General features: G+C 42.4%; 1 protein-coding gene across 1 annotated transcript; it reads left to right on the top strand.

Annotated features, from left to right (window-relative positions):
• The first annotated feature begins 507 nt into the window (after positions 1–507).
• Positions 508–18,759, top strand: LOC126866288 (paired box protein Pax-1-like). Its single transcript, XM_050619675.1, has 3 exons — positions 508–1,366; positions 16,195–16,839; positions 17,519–18,759. Exons 1-3 carry the CDS (start codon positions 1,348–1,350, stop codon positions 17,986–17,988), a joined length of 1,134 nt encoding a protein of 377 aa, XP_050475632.1. The 5' UTR covers positions 508–1,347; the 3' UTR covers positions 17,989–18,759.
• Positions 18,760–19,047: the final 288 nt, after the last annotated feature.

The following is a 19,047-nucleotide window of genomic DNA, read 5'->3' as shown; positions in this document are numbered from 1 at the left end:
ATTACAAGAGAGCATGTACTTTACTTGCTCGATCACACGGATGCGCAGAAGTGTGCGCAGAGCTTTAGTGTGAGCGGCCACCGATTGGTCGATCGACCACTTGCAGCCCTCACATCTTTCATCTCCTTTCTACTCGCTCTTCTTTGCATATTTCTCTCTCATTCCCACTCTCTATCCTCGTTTAATTTTCCTTGCACGGACGAGGATCTTCCTCTATATTTTATCTCGCTCGCTCTCGCCGAATCTTTACGTTTCCTCTTATTCGCTCTCGTTGCGACGAGTATGCACGATCACGCACGCTTAAAACAAGAGTACACAGTAGGTGGGTACGTTCTTTCACGCACACACGCGTTCAATCGCGAGAGATACGCTCTCTCTTTCTATGTTAATTCGTGCGTCGTACACGTATACGCGTAGAAGGAGTCTACTTACACAAGAGAGCAGGCGGGGGACCGCGTTCTAAAGGCTACGCTACTAGCCGGAGAGGAGATTTCTTATTTCTGCTCTGGTAAATCTGTCGCCCCAGTCAGTGAGGCAGCGAAGGGCGAGCCGCGCACCATTGACCGTGTCCGTGCTTCTTTTTTCGTCTCGTCTAGCCGCGACTCCGCCGTTACTGCCTTTCTCGTTCTCGCTGCCCCTACCCTCCCCCTCGCCCCTTTCTCTTGTTCCTCTTTTTCGTTTATGTCCACGTTTCTTCTTTTATAGGGCGAGTGCACACGGACACGGTGCCGCGCACCGGATTATTTACCGTTCAATTGTCGCGTTTTTCCGTGTACAGCCGCGAGAACGCCTTCAGTGTCCCCCTTCGGTGCGCGTGAATGAAGGACGACGAAGGAAGGCGGCGTGGCTCCCTTCACGCTCGTTACCACTCGATTCATCCAGTGTTCTCCACCTTTCACCTGGCTCGCGTGTCCTTTCCGCATTCGCCCAAGTGACTTACCGATACCTCCTCGGCCAACCTAATTACCCACGTATTCTGTTATTCGTTCTGTTACGTGTACGACAGGAGAATTTCAAGATCGGAAGATCGTTCGAGATTGTTCGAGACGATCGGGGCGATCTGTTGCACGTATCGGTGGAAAATGTGAAGCGGGAGGGATGCTGATAGTCGAAGGAACACGGTTGGTGCAGACCGGTGAACGGAGTGCAGACTTTATGAGATCGTTGCACGAGCTTTGCAAGCTATTACCGAGATCGGCAAATCGGAAGATCGAGTAAGCGAATCGCGCGATCAGCCTGGATAGTATAATTAAAGCGGAGAAAAGCGGAGTGAACGGGGCAAGGTCTGCGGAGGAACTGGAGGAACCGCGTTGCGCGTAGCCGACGGCTGCAAGGCTGCTCTTCCTCATGGATCCCATCGTGCTAGGTGAGAAATTGCTCCTACGATTCCCACTTCGTGTTCGTACCATACGACAACGTAACTACGATTACGTAATGATGTACCTTTTGTGAATATTTTTTTCAATAAACATCGCTACTTGTTGAGGAGAATTCATTGCTGGTTTGTTGGAACAGTTGGAACAGTCGAAGAAGAATTTGCTTTATGTTGCTGAAAATAGCTGGAGAATATCAGAAACGTATGAACGTTGAACCGTCTAATTATGAAACTAACGCGATCGAAGAGTCGAAACTCGTAGAAACAGAACTATCGAACTTGTTGGGTACAAAATACTTCGCTCGAAAGTTTTACGACAGTTGTCGCATCTACGAAATTGTAAAATATTGAGAGATAGTCAACGTACGTAACGATACATCGAAGACGGACGTTTCGCTAAAAATAAGAGATACGTTGCCGTATGTAGCTGTTACGTTACATTGGTATAAGCTTACGTTAGCGTTACATGCCATAGAATTGATTTACCACGCTTGATATGTACTTTCGTCAAACTTTGAGTTCTGTTAGCGTCACGTTATTTCTGTTTCGCGATTAATGGGACCATCCGCGCCTTATCTGCGGCGAAATTTCAAAGCGTGATGTAACTTTATATAGAGCGATGAATCGCGGGTGTCTCGACGCCGGTCTCCTAGTGAAACTCATTTTCTTCTCGTACGTTTTTGCCCGAATGCGACTGTTCGACGAGATGAAAGATCGAATCTCGATGGCGCGCGATGTGTTTGCATATGCCAATCAACTTCGACCTAATTGAATTTATAATTAAATGAGACGTGGCGCTTGGTTGTATCTTGGTGTGGCGCCGTCGCTCGCCACTTATTAATTTCAAGCGAATCGCGTACGATAATGAAATAGGTTGCCAGAATTATCTACCAACACGAGCGCATCTAAACACCGTGCGCAAGCTCGGTTCATTCCAATTTTTTGTTTACGATCGCTAGAACGCATCTAAATCTCTTCTATCGGCTCTGCCAGTCTCGACAAACGATATTCGATCATTCCTCGATCGTACGACCATCGTCCAACGAAGCTTTCTGTTTCCTTTTCATCATCATTTTCACCGTGTAGTTGCTCGATAGAAATTTTAGACAATTCATTTACGAGAAATGCGTATGAACGACGATTTTTCAAAAGAAATCTGTTAACGGACTGGTATTATAATTTTTTAATCCCAATCTCGCTCTTCTTTTTTTTCAACAAATTATACGTACGAAAATTATACGTATCAGCAACGATCCTGTCGTATTCTATTTTTCCCAAACGTTAGAAATTCGTTAACGATAACGACGTGCAATGGGTTCAAAAAGCGACCCAAAGAACTGGTAGCAGAGTTAAGAAGAAGGAATATGCGGAAACAGAAATTTATTTACTTATCGACGTACGAGCGAAAGCGTACGCATTAGCGTACGTAAGCTGAATAACGTGCTGACTTGGACAGCCGATAGGATCGATACGATTTAAAAAAGCTTCGATATAAATATAAATAGTTGGCAAATGGTGGAATAATTCGCGTGAAAGATGCTACGAGTCGATCCATTCATAGAAAGTATACTGTACTCATTTCTCCAGAAACCTTTGACCTTGCTGGGTGCCGGATGCCCTCCTCGGCTCCTTATCGCTCTGCTTTCGATCTTTCTTCCTTTTTTTTTTCTTTTCCTTCTGAAACTCTCGACCAGGCGTAGCAACCGTATATCGGGACTGGCCGTGGCCACGAAGCGTAGAACGAATCCGTTCGGTGTTTAATAATTATGTCAGCGGCGTTTTCTGGCTTGACGAATATCGAAGTGGACCGTCCTAACGAGACTGTTTCGCAGACGGTTCTCAGGGAGCATGATCTATGCCACCAGATACCGGTGAAACGTCCAGCCAACTGCGCATTTCTGTTAACTAAACAGATCTTTGGAAATACGGAGAGAGTTTCCTCTGATATATGTTATCGTAACGTTGGTTGTTATTACGCTATCCTCCGATTTCGTCTTCCTCGATTAATTATTCTTATCGCAACAAATCTGGAAAAGAAGTTTATTCCTTGTACAACGTCGATCGTATTGTACGTTGACGATATATTGTCATTTCCAAAGGCAGTGGATGAAATCGATTTAATAAGAATTTTCTAGATCTTACTTTCACGATGATGTTTTCTCTCAAATGTTCACTGGGAAAGGTTCTTAAAAATTTATTCCGTTTTTCGTCTATTTTCCCAACAAATTGATCCACTTTTCGGTAAGATGAGTATCCGCGCCATGACACGATAGTTGCAAAACGTATGACAATTGCAAAAGTGTCGATCCTCTTTGGAAAACGTTTAGAGGAATGACACGTCCGATCGACGATGCTGAACCGAGTGCACGATGACCTACATTTTGGTAACGCAGGATCATAAATCTCGATGATGTTCCACGTTTATTGTGACGCGCGAAACGCTGCCGATGACCTAGATCTATCGTTACCCTTGCAGCAATACCGATCTTTACACAGACGTATGGACGCGCGACATTATTTCGTACATGTACGAATCGCCGGCCAACCTATCCATCTTACTTACGCATAATTAAAAAATCTATTAGCTCGAGTGTTCCCCAAAAAGTATTCGATTAGGACGAAGACTTTGTGCGGGAAACATGCAATAAATCATAGGAAGCGTAGACAGTATACGCGATACGGGTCCTCTTTTTAAATATTTATAAAAATCCGGAAATATCTAGTCGTACGAGTCATGTTTTTCTTGATGATAAACGATAAATCTACAGCCGGTTACGTTAATTCGTCGAAATAGGTCTATACGGAAACGAGCTTTAGATTTCAGGCTGAAAATCGTGGAAAACTGCGTTTGTCGCTATTTTCCATCGCTCGTAGCTCGTAGCAACGTTAACCGGTTCCAATGAAATTTTCAACACTTTCGGTGCTATAGCGTAACTGGCATAAATCTACAAAACGTATCGTTTAATTTTTCCTTACAGCATCGGGTGGAAAAGTTGTAAAAAGCGACGTTTATTATCGCTGATCGATCGTAATTTTTTTCGAAAGTTTCTTACGCCTCATTCAGCGCGTTAATTCTTCTAACTTCTCAAGGAAATCCGAGTACTTCGATTCGATTTTAAAAATGTTATCCTGCTTCGAAGGGTATATTTTAATAGGACCGACCGCGATGATCGCGTTGTGAAAGTCGGTAAAATTTCGCAGCACGAGTAGAAAGAAGAACGATGGAAACGGAGGCGATGTTTGAGTCGGTTTAAAACGCCTGTGTTATCGGGCTCTGGTTTTTTCTCCAATGACGTTGACAATCTCTGAAGTCATTGACACCAATACACCCGTAGCCACATGTACGGTTCAAGACCTCGATATGTAACCGCGGTACATTGGAAACGTATTCCGTAGATAAAACGACGTTTTATGTTCCTTTTGTATTCCTTCACGCCTGTTTACGTGGGTGAGACATTACGGCGGACGATACAAATTTGTCACGGTACTTCGAAACGAACGATTGACCGTTAAACGATCCTCCGTTATTTTGCACTGATCGCCAACCGTTTCACAAAGCTATCTGTGGACGTTGAGATTCATCAATCGCGTTTAACAATGCTCGTAATGTGCACGCTGCTATCGACGTGCAATGATTAAGCGATTAATGCACTACTGGTCGGCTGATGCTTAATTCTTAACTGCTGCTGTGGGGGTCCAGTTAGAATAGTATCGTTATACTTTCGCTCTAACGCTAGAACTATAGACCTGTAGTGGCGTTGTAGTGAAAATAAACAGGTATATTTCGTTGTTAGACCGCCGATGTTTATGCAAATTCATATCTTACGAGGACAAAGATTTAGTTCACCTACTAAATATTATAAGAAATATCGTACATACTGCGAGGTCCAGACTAGTTAGAAACAATGTTGTACTTTTGCTTTAACGCTATGATATATAGATGTATAGCTATAGATAAGATAGGACTCGTAACATAAAAGATTATGATTAAAATGAAAACATCAAATGTAGTGGGAATAAATGCGTATGTTTTGTTGTTAGATTTCCGATATCTGCTTATGCAAATTAATAATACCGAGAGAAAGCTAAAAAATTAAAATTAATAAATTCTTATGAAGACAAAGATTTAGCTCATCTGTATTAAATATTATACAAGGTTTGGACATTTCGTGTAGCTTTTTATAGACAACATTGGAAAAGATTTTCGCGTTAATTTGAATGAAAGGAGGATACTGTTCGATTCTGTAGTCTAAGTAGAAAATCAGATTGTTCCCTATGAAAGATTCGGGAGAACGTCTCGTGTCTTATTGACACTGTCAGCCAACGTGCAGTTACAGATTCATTAGCGTTCAATTAGTACCGTTTGTTCTAGTTAAACAAGGAAGCTAGCTTTTAAGGGTCCAGTTGACAAAGGACTGCTCAAATACTTGTGCTGGCTTCTGGAGTTGTCTCGAGCTACCTACCAACTGTTCTGTCTCTGACTTCCTTTCTCAGGGATGTTTCGAATCCTCTTTCAGCCCTCTCAGAAGGTTTGAAAACTTCGCGACAATTTGGTCGTTAATTTCTCGACCCTTTTAAAGCTAATTTCATTGGAGAACGTCCGTATTTGCTACTATGACTTTTGACTAAATTTAAAGCAAATTTGCTAACTACAAATTACAGATTCCTAAAGGTCCTGCAAATACTCCGAACGCTCCTAAAACATCGTCGTATCGAACCGGTTCGTAAAATCTTTCATTCTGGATGTTTCATCGAGTTTAATTGTAGGAACGTTAAAACACTGTCTTACGAAGTGAAGCTAAAACGATTATCTACCAATTACTATCTAAATATACTAAAATTGCATCGATATCGCTAAATACGTAAATAGTGGATTACCCAAACCGTAAGAGATGATATCTTCTTTTTTGCGACTGTTAAGCAACACTTTAATGTGTCTCTCTCGTTCTCAGAATCATATTTTCGGGATTATGGAACTTTCAGTAAAATGTTATTGCACGACGATCTCTTCGGTCGTTTAAAGGAATGGATATTGTTAATGAATAAATTTGGAAACATAATCGACTCGTTGAGACGGTAAACGATGTAAACTATTAAACTATGTAAATATCTCGATTGGAATAAGAAACACATTTCTGTTTATTTTGACATTTATATTACCTACTAAACATAGTTAAATTTGTTTATTTGATCCTATGCTCTAATTCGTATCTAAGTATCAGGACGCTTGCTATTTTTATGCGATACTTCACGATTAATTTAAAGTATCCAAGAAACAATTTAATCGATCAATCTTCTGTATACGACGCTGCAACCTAATATTTGTCCAAATTATTTGCATTACAACATGATATAGTATTATAATAAGTTATGATTGATCTCGAAAGTTTGCTGATCTAAATCCTATTAGAAAAATTGAAGGTAGATTAGATCAGATATTCGAAAAAATCTGTTCAAAATCTGAATCCATATTATATAATCATCCACAGTTTATACATAACACGAGTCCCTTGTAGTCTAACGTTTCAAGCGAAACGATAACTCTTAGAGGTTTTGATCATTTTTCAATGACTTTTCAGGTTCACTGAACTTCTCGCGAGTGTACCAATGCCTATGAACGGAAACCTTCGATGAAAACCTCGATTTGCACATGTCTGTAGGAATGAAAATTAAAAGCTGCGAATGAAAAGACGAAAGAATGTTTTCGACCGACATTAACGAAGTTAACCCTCTGACTGTACCTCAGGTAATGTAGCGTGGATCGCGATTTGGCTATGAAAGCGTGGCAAGGTGGAACGTATCGTATGGACTATTAGATACGGCATATAGTCATCCACAAACAACGATCGTAAGGCGAAACGATCCGGAGATGTATCGTTGACAAGTTATTACTTGCACGATTTGGACGTGAAGTTTTGCATACTCGTCTCGTGATTCAAGATCCTGGCGGCCCGCCACAGGGGTTTCTTCTAATAGCCCATCCCAAAAACCTGTCGCGACTCTATAGCATTCAGAGTCGAGTAGCAATTTTCGTCTCGGCACAGAACATGCTTTCAATTACGGCTCGCTCTTCGTTTACTTCGGTATTCATCTTCGAGGTCTTCGTCTTCTCTAGGAAAACTTAACTCTCTCGATTCCGTCTTCGGTATATTATACACCGAATGATGTGCCAGAATAGACAAAACGATCGATCGATAAATTTCCTTAGAAATCTCATAGGTAGATTCGCAAGTTTGCTAACTTCAAATTACAAATACGTACTTCGAACGTTTCTGAAACATCGTTTCATCGAGCTGGATCGTAAAATCGTTTTATTTTTAGCGATGCTGCGTTATTGGGGAGTTTCTGTGATTTCTGTTTTTGCAAAGTATATTATACAAAGTTAATTCCTTTTCCAATTTTCCTAATGCGCAGAGACTAAATTTGATGGAAGGGGAAGGTCGTTATTAATCATTTAGGCGAAAGGAATATTATTTGTTTAATTTAACGAAAATCGAGCCGCGTTTGAAGGATCTAAGTGAAAAAAGGGAACGTAATTTTCGGCGGAGCGCGTTTTTTGTTCGTCCATCGAATATATTTCGGTCCCACTGTCATCGCGTATTCCAGATGTGAGCCGGCCTCACGCACACGCGTGTGCGAGATAAATTTTGCACGCGTGTATTTTAGGTTGCGCGAAGAAAGGTACGGTCTCTCGGAGGGAAAGGGAAGCCGAGTAAAAATCGCGCGGGAAACTTACAAATCTATTCGTTAAACGCTTAATGAATAAACCGAGTGCGTAATTTCGTCGACGAGAAGAGACGCTTTCAAAATCACGATTTAACTGGTGATTAAAAAGTTGAATTGTGCAGGCTCGAAGTTGCGAGGAAATGAACGTCAAACGATCGGTATTATCGACCGTGGTTGAAAACTGAGCTTAAAGTTCAAAGGAAATGGTTGGATATTTACAAGGAACATAAACGTCACGGTGAAAAATTTTGAAGAGAAGAGTTGCTTGACGAGATAATCGTGTTTCGTTAGCAGAGGAATCAGAGAGTTCGATTGAAAATCATCGTAACACTCGGTTTGCTCGGCAGCCGCATGTGGAAATCGGCAGAGCTATGATGAAACTATGTTCGACGAGGTCAAACGAGGTTATCATGAAAAATGTACCGCGATTAGCATATAATTAATTTCCTCGTGCATCGAGTTGCATAAATTTCACGCTTATAAATAGACTCTCTGCTAATCGACGAAAAAAATTCAAAATCCGTTCTTTCGATGTCGGGATCCGACGAGTTTTTTTCTTAAAGAGTTCGCGAAAAATATATTCCTGGCATATATAAATTAACCATTCGCGATAACGTGACATGATTTACGATTTATATTACTTGCATGTAACTGCGTGTATTGCTATACTTGGATCGAACGCGATAGACGATTCGATTACAATTCCCAGTTTTTAGATTACGCGAAATCCCGTTCGAATTATTGAGAATCTTTTCGGTTTCGCAGCAGAATCGAAGAAAAGTAGCAGAGGTTTGCGAACTAACGCCCGGTTATACGGCAAATCGGAAGCATATGTTCAACGCACTTTTGTTAATTATTAACATTATGACTGCGTAAGAGGTGGCACATAGGTCCTAACAATTCTATTTGGCCAGTGCCCAGGTTATGAGGCCTCTGGAAATAATGATGAAACATGACAGGACTATTTTCAACGTCTGCGGATTCAACGTGAGCACGTGTTATAAATCTATGCTCGTGCATCGACTCGGTATTCCGCTAAGTATTTCGGCTAAATATCAAGATTCACGACCCTTCAGAATATTCTCCATTCCATGAAACGATCTCGCGAATCCTAACTAACTCCGCGACTCCACCTCGTTAACTATCCTTTCGTTAATTTAATTAATTACCGAACGCTCTACGCTGGCGATGAGACCAAGTTCAATGCGTAGTAGTACGAATACGAGTCAGTTCTAGTACAAAGGTCTCGCTTTATGGCATTCTATTGTTAATCGTAGGAGATTATGTTCCGCTTTATTTGGATCGATTCCGTAGAGTTCGAGAACGTACATGTACTTATGAGTACTTAGACACTTTGATTAGATTTGAAGGAAACCAAAACTGCTAATAAATTTGAAAGGAATTTCATAAAAATGATAGGTCGAGTAGTGAAAGGCAGAAACTAAATATTAGGAATATCATTGGATATTGTTCAATAGAAAGCTGAAGCAAATAGAAAGCTACCACAAGGATATCGACAACTAATCTATTTAAAGCACTCATAAAGCTTCGAATTTACGTAATTGAAATCCTCTTATGTTCGAAAGCGTCGTTTCCATTTGTCAAGTTCCATATAAACAGTTCGAACCTATTTTCTTTCAAAATATTCGTTAAATAAACCTACCTTCTAACGATGTATCGAGGTGGATGGAAAAGACTAAAGCAATGAATGTAGATCTGATAAACTCAACACAATCGTAGAGATGGGCAGGCGTATTGGCGGAAAACGACACATAAATACAAATAAAACAACACACAGTAATGCGTGAAGGCGAGCGATACAGAGCAGTGCCATCCAGTGCTGTACCACTGTATTCGATGGATTTCGAGCCAAAACTTGCTCCAGATCGTTTCAGATCGTTTCAACTTGTTCCACGTTCACGGTGTAAAACGAAGAACCTTTAATCTTCGACACGGTGCGGCGTTTGCGTTGGAAGGAACTAATCAGTGACATGTGGGCGCCGGGGTGCAGACGAGCGCGGAAATTAAACGAAAGATCCGTTTCTATAAAAGAGGAGCGAGAGGCCGACAAAGGGGATAGGCAGAGGGGTCGATAATTAGCGAGTGAGAATGGTAGACAAACACTGGTCGCGTTTCGGGCATCTATGTAAGCGGAACACGTGTTTTCGAGGGTGACACTGACATCCATCACTCGTCCGGTGTACGCCCACATCACGGACTCGCGCGTCCATCGTTCAACTTTTCTACTTATACACCAGCAGCGTGCACCAGCCGATTTTTGCTGCTTCTTTTATCCGCGACAATTTGTTCCGCCTCCCCGGTATCGTTTTCGCAAATTTCCAGCTACCAAATTAGTCGATCCTTCCCTCGTCGTCTCGCCGGCTCGCTGCTTTTTATCGTTTTCTTCTTCGTTCCTTGGAAAACGAAGCGTGCATGCCACGAGAAATAATTGGAGGATCGTTTACGGTTTACACGAATAACAACATACATAGCTACGAGCGAGATCGAAGAGATTTAGGACCACGCGCGAGACGAGTTAGGACCATGTTTCACTTTTTCAGTTGCGCGTCGTAAACGTCAAATTGTCGTTAGCTGTCCATGTTATTACCGAACCTGTGTAAAAGCTCGTGCACTGATCTATTTGATACATTGCTATACTGTGTCGTGCAGCTATATTGCTACATAAATTGTAGTATGTCGTGCTAGAGTTGAACGTTATTGAAAATATCTGGAACCTATTCAAATTATGATTCGAAGAGAAAATTTCAAAATGTTTGGCAAAATAACGAGAACATAAATTACCTGATACGACAGCTCATGTGCAGCGTATCTGAAATGTTACGAATTGCAATCCAAGCGGGAGAAGTACAAATTATTAACATATAAAAGTACCTATACTCGATCTCTCGAAGCTCGTTCTATAAACTTACATAAATTGAAGGCAACCTATCTCTATAAAGGTATGATATATACCTTTGGTTCGCATGGTTTTCGATCAATCGACCATTCAACGTAATGTCCGTGTCACGGTTTGACGTTATCAATTATGCCTGGACTCGCGCTATCAATCTCGATCACGAGCATGACGTCGACTTCCATCGTTTCTCTAATATAACCCACGATTGTGGTAAAATCGTCTGTTAACTTATAAAGCTTCCGTTGATTCGCTTGTGATTCATTTCATTTTCTTTCCCTTTCTTCCCTTTTCCCCTGCGTCTACGCGAAGAACCGCTCAAATTTCTCGGATCCCGCGAATCGAGGTGGAATATATCGTCGTAGGAAGATCGAGTGGACGCATACGTCTGCGAATCGCGCGCGTGGAACCAACGATCTGGCCATTTCACGCGCGCACACGCGCGTGAACGTCGCGGTGCACGCAATATTATTAGACTTTTTCTCCGGTCTACGGTGATAAATGGCCGACATCAAAGGGTCCGACGCGTGTAGTCATTTTACACGCGTGTAATACACGTATTCATTGTTGAGGAGGGTGAACCGTGCACGCGTGTGTGTCTGCACACATGCTCTGCACCCGGAGGATCTCTTTCCCATTCGGGACATTCTTCTTTTTCTCTGATACTGTCAACCGAGGAACATTGACGGTGTAGAGTTTATTAACATCGATAGGTACGAGCTCGTACACTTTAACATTTACAATTCGTCGCTCCAGTTCTTAAGCCTGATTTGTACCAGCGGTCAAAGTTCGATCGATCAAACGCTCGGTGTTCTTTCGCGATTTTTATTGCTACTATGTCGATGCCACGGTCAACAGATTTTCACTTGAGCCGATCGTACCGCCTATTGTGAATGCTCTCCTTGAATTACGTATATAGCGATTTTGACCGACGGTTGACTCGATGCGATCTGACCGTACCGTGGTCGCCAGTGTGAATCAAGCTTAAAGATATTCGTAGCGCGACGATATCCCTCGAAAGTAAAACACGCTGAGACTCGAAAGCCATATAAAGAAAGAAAGAAAGCCATAGAAAGAAATTTCTTGGCTGTCTACACTTCCTACACGCACACACTAAGGAATAATTCAGAAATGGACAGAATGACAACTTCGCATTGTAACATAGAGATATTTTGCACGCTGAGATTACTGATGCTATATATTCCACAATTACTTTGATTCGAAACTGGCGAGGTCGGAGCTGCACTTGAAAAAGAAGGATTCTTCTAGTCGTTTTACAGAACATAGATGTTAGTTTCCTAACAACTTTGTGAAACCGGTTTTTCCGTAATTGATCAAAAAGTCAGTTTACCAGCGACCTTACTACAGGGAATTACGGGTTAAAACTTTCAACTTTGAAGATGAATATCTCTAGCACTATAAATTGACTCTATAAACAACTATAAACTGGCAGAACTTGTTGCGAATTTGTATTCTTTATACCAATGAAACATACGTGGATCAGTCAATTACATTTCGATCGATAGGATTGTTACAACAAGGAGGTAGCTTTACTTTCCAGTAATTCGGGAGAACCAGCAAGAACCGACTCAAAATCAATCAAAAGCATGTCACTTTTACTGAAAGTGAAATATATTCAGGGCCAATTAATATTCGTTGTAACAATACCGAAAGACGAAACTCTTCTTCATATGCTTCACAAAGAGATCAATGTATTGTGCAATGTCTAAATTGGTTTATAAGATTTCGATATTTGTCTTCTCGAATCTAGTTTTGTTTTCGTTCCTGTTATCGGCTGGACTTACAAGCTGGTAGACTTAGGGAGAAACCTATAAACCGCCGAGAATTTATTGCCGACCCTTATTGGATTACTAGAGCTTAGGTCCTTTAAGACTCGAGGACTAATGCTCGAGGAGCAAGAAAAATATTTCCCTTAGATCGCATAAAGAAAGGAACATTTCGTTGAACGTAAGGTGTGCTATTCTGCAAACAATCACGAAGATAATAATTGTTTTACATTTTCGTTACTTATAAAGACGACAAGTCTTAGAAGAAATATTCCTATTTCTTAAAACAGGCTCCATATCTGGCAGCCCAGAAATTTTATCTTTCAACGTCTCTGTCTCGTCCGACAAATTTTTAATTCCACTTTACTTCCAATTCTATCGCGAGCGTGATCTCGATTCGGCGAGTTGTCGACAGTTTCGTGGGAACAGCTCGAGAGCCGAGGAAATTCATCGTAATTATAAATCTATCATGCGAGCGGTTTATCCCTTCATTAATTACTCACCTATAGAAGAGAGCCGACGAGGAGCACGCATAAACCACGGGGCTTGTCTTCCGTTTAACGAGCCCGCGCTGCTCCCTCGCGATCGAACGGTTCGCCGGCAAAAAGACGGAGTTTTAATGTAACGCGGGTCATTAAGTCCAAATCGTTGGAGTTTAACGGGCCACGTCGGGGTCGTTCCACGAATCGGCGATCCGCTGAAAAACTCGCTCCTTTTAGCGGGGTGATTCTTCGAAAATCGCCTCCTCGTTTGTCTTTCGATTAAAACCGGAGAGCTTTTTCCGGATTAAAGATAATATTTGCGTACCTGTCAACGGTAGATAAAAATTATGTCGTCTATATAACTCGTGTAACTCGCAATACAGTGTCTAACATACGCGCTAACTCGAAAAGTAACAAAATTACAGTAAAAGTATTAAAATCGGAACACCCCCGTCTTTGAAGCGCTTTATTGATACGATAACTGGATAGATAAGACGAAGAAAATTCAATGCTAAAAAACGATCACAGCTATGAGCTGGCTCAAAATTCCCTTCGTCTACGTTCTCCAGAAGAACGGAGACGCATTGACGATCTTATCTTCCTGTTTAAATTTATTAACAAAAAAAAAAAAAAATGAACTGTTTTAATCCATACCATATCTAATATAAAATATAACGATCTAATATAAATCTAACATCAAGTAAAATGCGACTCGATGACCCTTCCAGACCTTTTCGTTCCTCTCCACTTTTTTTCACAAAATTACTATACAGCTAACTTACTTTACCCTGATCCAATAGATCCAATAGAACGTGTATATACACAGCAATGAAATACGTAACTCCGTAGACTCTCTTCCTGAATCTTTCAAATTCTTCAAAACTTCCACTCTACGTGTTATTTATTATAACCGTCTAAATTATATCGTTGTTTTTATGTAATCTTTCAAAATACACGATAATATTGTTTTATTCGTCTTTACTGCTCTACGTCGAGTACGTGAAGTATCGTAACTGTAATCCGTAATAGATCGTTTTTCCATGTATAGATAGATAAATAAATAGACAGATAAATAAGTAAATATCTATCAGCGAACAGCGAAAGAAACGAAAGTGGCGAGATCGCACCATTTGAAAATTACTTCAAGCGTCGTAAGTTCTAAAACAAACTTGCACCACGTAAATTGATAGAGGATCGTCGATGGTGGAAACGTGGTGTAAAGGGCGCGTGTTTCGCGCCTCTGCCAAGAAGCCGCCATTACGGGGAGATCGAGGGGATGTCGAAAAGGGGGACGAAGAAAAAAAAAATGGTGGCCGGTGGCCGCGCAAAAACGCGTCTCTGCGGTCGGCGGCGTCGCCGACGAAACTCTTCTTCCAGGAATCACGGAGGCATCGTAGGGCCCTCCTTTCCGCCGCGGTTTTCTTATTTATTCCTCTTCTCCGTAACGCGTACGTCAGCTCGGCGTTCGCGTAGAAAAGAGAGACGATGAGTAGGGAATATGGAGACCGACGTAACCGAAGGGAGAAAGGGCCAAGCCACATAAATTTTGCCCCTTCCATGGACGGAGGAAAGTACACTCGCGTTCCTCGATGACGACTTCGTACTTCCTTCACGGATATCCGTTCACCTCTCTATTTCTACTGCACGCCACTTCAAATAGATGCAAAATGAAGAAAGGAGCTTTCGATCCTCGACATCAAAGAACCTGGAAGATGTCAACGCATTAACGTTTTTGCACTCGGGAAGACATCTGTTTGCGAAAAGGAGGACGTTCAATTCCTTTTGGTTTTCGTTCTCGTTTACGTTTGTTTCGTGTCGATCGTAAAGTAATATAGAACGAGGTATTTGCATATTGGCGAAAAATTCTATTTCGAGCGTCGCCTATAAATCCGCTGCGTTTTCCTGAATAATGGAAAATTAACGTGCTCGCCGGGAGTCCTAACAACACTTGAGCATCGGTCTCTCGAGTTAAAGATAGCTCTCTTATTATTCTCGTGACGGGTTGTTGTCTTTGCTTACCGGAGAATGGAATTTAGGTGGGTTTGGAACGTAGTTAGGGGCAATTGCTAGGGCATTGCTTCGCTAATTAAGGGTTGTTACAGACGAGCTCGGCCGAGTAGAGGCAACCGACGTACATCTGCATCTCATTAAAACCCAACCCAGGCGCCAGGTGTAAGGCTCGATGCGAAGTATATTATAGTGGCGTTATTTAGTAGCCTAACCCGTCGAATCGATGCGAGATTACCCGCTCGTTTTACGTTCCAGCGTAACGTAAAATTATCCATGGCTTTCCCTTCGCGACGATTTTATAAGTCGACGTCGCGTTGCTGTTTCCGCGAATCGGAACGCGGGATTCGAATTGAGAAACGGGGTGTCACGTATCCGAAATAAGAGGACCGAATGAAGCAGAAATTTATTAAGAGTTTTATGGGCCCGGAGGGTCGCGACGTAATCAACCACGTTTTAAAAAGACGACCGACCCAAGGTGGCTGCCTAATTTTTCTTCGACTGCTTCCAACCGTTCTTCGACCACAACGAAGACGACCAGAGTTAACGCGCAAGTGGTGAGAATTTGCTCTCGATATGTTCGCTCTCTTGCGATATAAATGAAAAAAATCTTTATTTTTAAGCTAATGCTGCCAGACGATCAACGAATATTGGACGATATTGTACCGACAATACGTACACGTTGATCCTTTTAGTTGAGAACCTTGAAACATTTATATATAGATATAGCAATGATAGTCTGAGGGCAGCCTAAGATCGTACAACGAATGTTCCACCGGCGGAGAGTAATTTGAAGAAACAACAGTTACAAATAAAATTTATATATCGAGTCTGGTCGTCTCGAGTCGATTGCTGTTATAGTTACCAAAAGCTAATGCACCGTTCGACGTTGTTTACGGACAGAGAGTAACGGGAGCGAACTCGGTGCAGATCAGCAGCAGCAACAGCAGCAACAGCCCCATCAACAACAGCAGCAGCAACAGTACGGCGAGGTGAACCAATTAGGGGGTGTGTTCGTAAATGGCCGACCCTTGCCAAATGCGGTCAGGTTGCGAATAGTGGAGCTTGCACAGCTGGGCATCAGGCCGTGCGACATCTCGCGGCAGCTGCGAGTCAGCCATGGTTGTGTCAGCAAGATCTTGGCCCGGTACCACGAGACAGGCAGCATACTGCCTGGCGCGATCGGTGGCAGCAAACCCCGTGTCACCACCCCGAAGGTGGTGCAGTATATCAAACAATTGAAACTGAAGGATCCTGGTATCTTCGCTTGGGAGATCAGGGATCGTTTATTGTCGGATGGCGTGTGCGACAAATACAACGTGCCATCGGTGAGCAGCATCTCGAGGATATTGAGGAACAAGGTCGGCGCGGCGACCGCGATTCATCATCATCCCCATCATCCGGCGCATCATCACCATCATCATCATTTGTACGCGGCCGCGGCCGCGGCTGGAGCCGCCCTTTGTCCTGTCCCGTATCCGCCGACGCCTTATCACGCAACGCCGCCGCCCGCTGTAACGCATCATCACCATCATCATCATCATCAAGGTTGGTAGCCTCAATGATCTCGCGACTTCTTGTTCTTCTTCCTCGAGCGAGAACTTTCTGCGATTTTCAGTTTCGCGCGTTCGCATCCGCGTTGCATTAGACGATTATATCAATGATATACGTACATGTAATACATAGATACGTATAGGTATCAGAAGTGCTATTATCGATAACTCTTAAAGGCTATCGTGGTGGAAGTTTCACCCCGTCTTCGTGTTGCTTAGTTGATCTTGTTGTTATCCGATCGAGTAGCATTTATTCGACTCGGCTGATTTCTGAGATAAAATGGAACGCACTGGGTGGAATTTCGTCGCTCATAATATCAACGTGATTCCCTGATAGCCTTCAAGGGTTGCATTCGGAGCAAAGTTCTCGCTCGAGACGCCAACCTACCGGGCACGGTACGTGACACATTGGTGGAAGAACACAGTAGGTGTGGCACCTTCTCTCTGTTCGTATCCCGATACGACAGAGAGGAGGAACAAAAACACAAACCTGTCCAAAAAAAAGAAAACTTCGTTCTCCACCAGCGCAACTTGAAGTGTGCGTTCAGTTCTAGCAGCGAGCTCGCGGGATATCAGGCAACAGTCGCGTCTCTTTCTTCCATCCTGATACGAGCGCTGAATAATCGAATTCGAACGAACCTCTCCATACCAATTTGGTACCGGTGCGTTTCCAGTTGGGCCGACGACGCCGGGCAAGCTGTCACCGTCTTCCCCGACCGCTATTCATCCCGGTGTCGGCCATCAGACGGCTACTTCCGTCGGTCTACAGTGGCCGAGTTCTCACACGGTTCACGACATCCTCGCCACCGGCTGCAACTTGATCAATTCGCAGTCGTCTCCATCGCCGACGTCGCCATTGTGCGCTACGGTGAACAATAATCATCACCACGGTCACCATCATCATCATCATCAGAGCAACGACAACGCTGCCAGCAACAATAACAACGAGGAAACCAGCGGTTACCATCATCCGCACCACCATCACCATCATCAGCAGTATTACGCGTCGGCTCTGTACCATCATCATCATCACCATTCGGACACCGTGACCCCCGTGGCAACCACGTCACCGGTTCTCACTGTACAGTCGATCATGATGCAGTCGTCGGCGACGAACAGTCAACCAGCTAGTCCCTGTAATTGAAACGATCGTGACGTTAGATAGGATTTTATCGGATAGTAAACGCGAGTGGTGGAAAGACTAAGTAACTGGATCGTGGTATAAGACATATACATAGTGGTTGCATATGTATCCATGAGTTAATAATCGATATGTAATTAAGGAAAAGGACGATCGAAACGACGAAAGTAAGTGATTGTAAGTGAGAATAAAGACAAGAAACATAGGAATAGAGAAAGAGATATGAATAAGTACCTAATGGGGTGTGGCTGGCAAGAACGGTATATCATCTCACCAGTATTATATATTTTTATCGTCATTTGCCAAGAGTGCCTTCCTTCGAGTGCCATAAAGAAAATTGTACGTTCGTTATAATTCGTGAAACGGACTGTGAGAGAAGACGATCGAGATTGTCGCAACTTTTGAAAAAAGGATTTGCACGTTACTCGTGGAACCTGCGAATACTGTTTTAATCGTTTACCTTGTTTTATTTTTTCTTTTTTTTTTTGTATGTTTGTTCAAACTTTGCGTAGATTTAATGATATAATCGTTAAGGAAAGATGATCGTTTATTCCCAGCGAAGCGAGATTTACGAGCGAGACGTTCGAAAAAAGCTCCCCCGATAAATTGGGAGGATGTTGTCGATATTATTTAACTGATAAACATGTACGATCGTGTCACGATTGTGCGATTATAGTCCTCTGCCATGCTTTTTTATGGAATGCAACTTTTGTCATTGGGAAATATATATTTTCCGTCAAGTTAAACAACTAGCTTACGTACTTCTTTTCCTTCTTCCAATCTTTTTCCATCCATACTTCGAAATCGAAGAGGAAAATCTACAAAGGGCGAAGGTACCTGGTATGTATTAAACAAATTTATCAATCAAAACCAAATTGTCGGAATGGCGAGATTTAAGTCTTTCTATAGTTTCTATAATTACTACAAATACACAAGTGCCTTGAATGAAATTAATACTAATTCTCAATAATTACGTAGCCGTCTATTTTCGTGATACGACTTTAGATCCACATAATAACCACATAATATTATCTTCTACGTGTAACAAATACGACGCGAGTC

The sequence above is a fragment of the Bombus huntii genome, chromosome 6 (assembly GCF_024542735.1).
Source record: "Bombus huntii isolate Logan2020A chromosome 6, iyBomHunt1.1, whole genome shotgun sequence".
Classification (NCBI taxonomy): domain Eukaryota; kingdom Metazoa; phylum Arthropoda; class Insecta; order Hymenoptera; family Apidae; genus Bombus; species Bombus huntii.
Note: the sequence above shows the minus strand (reverse complement) of the source record. Positions and strands in the feature narration are given on the sequence as shown.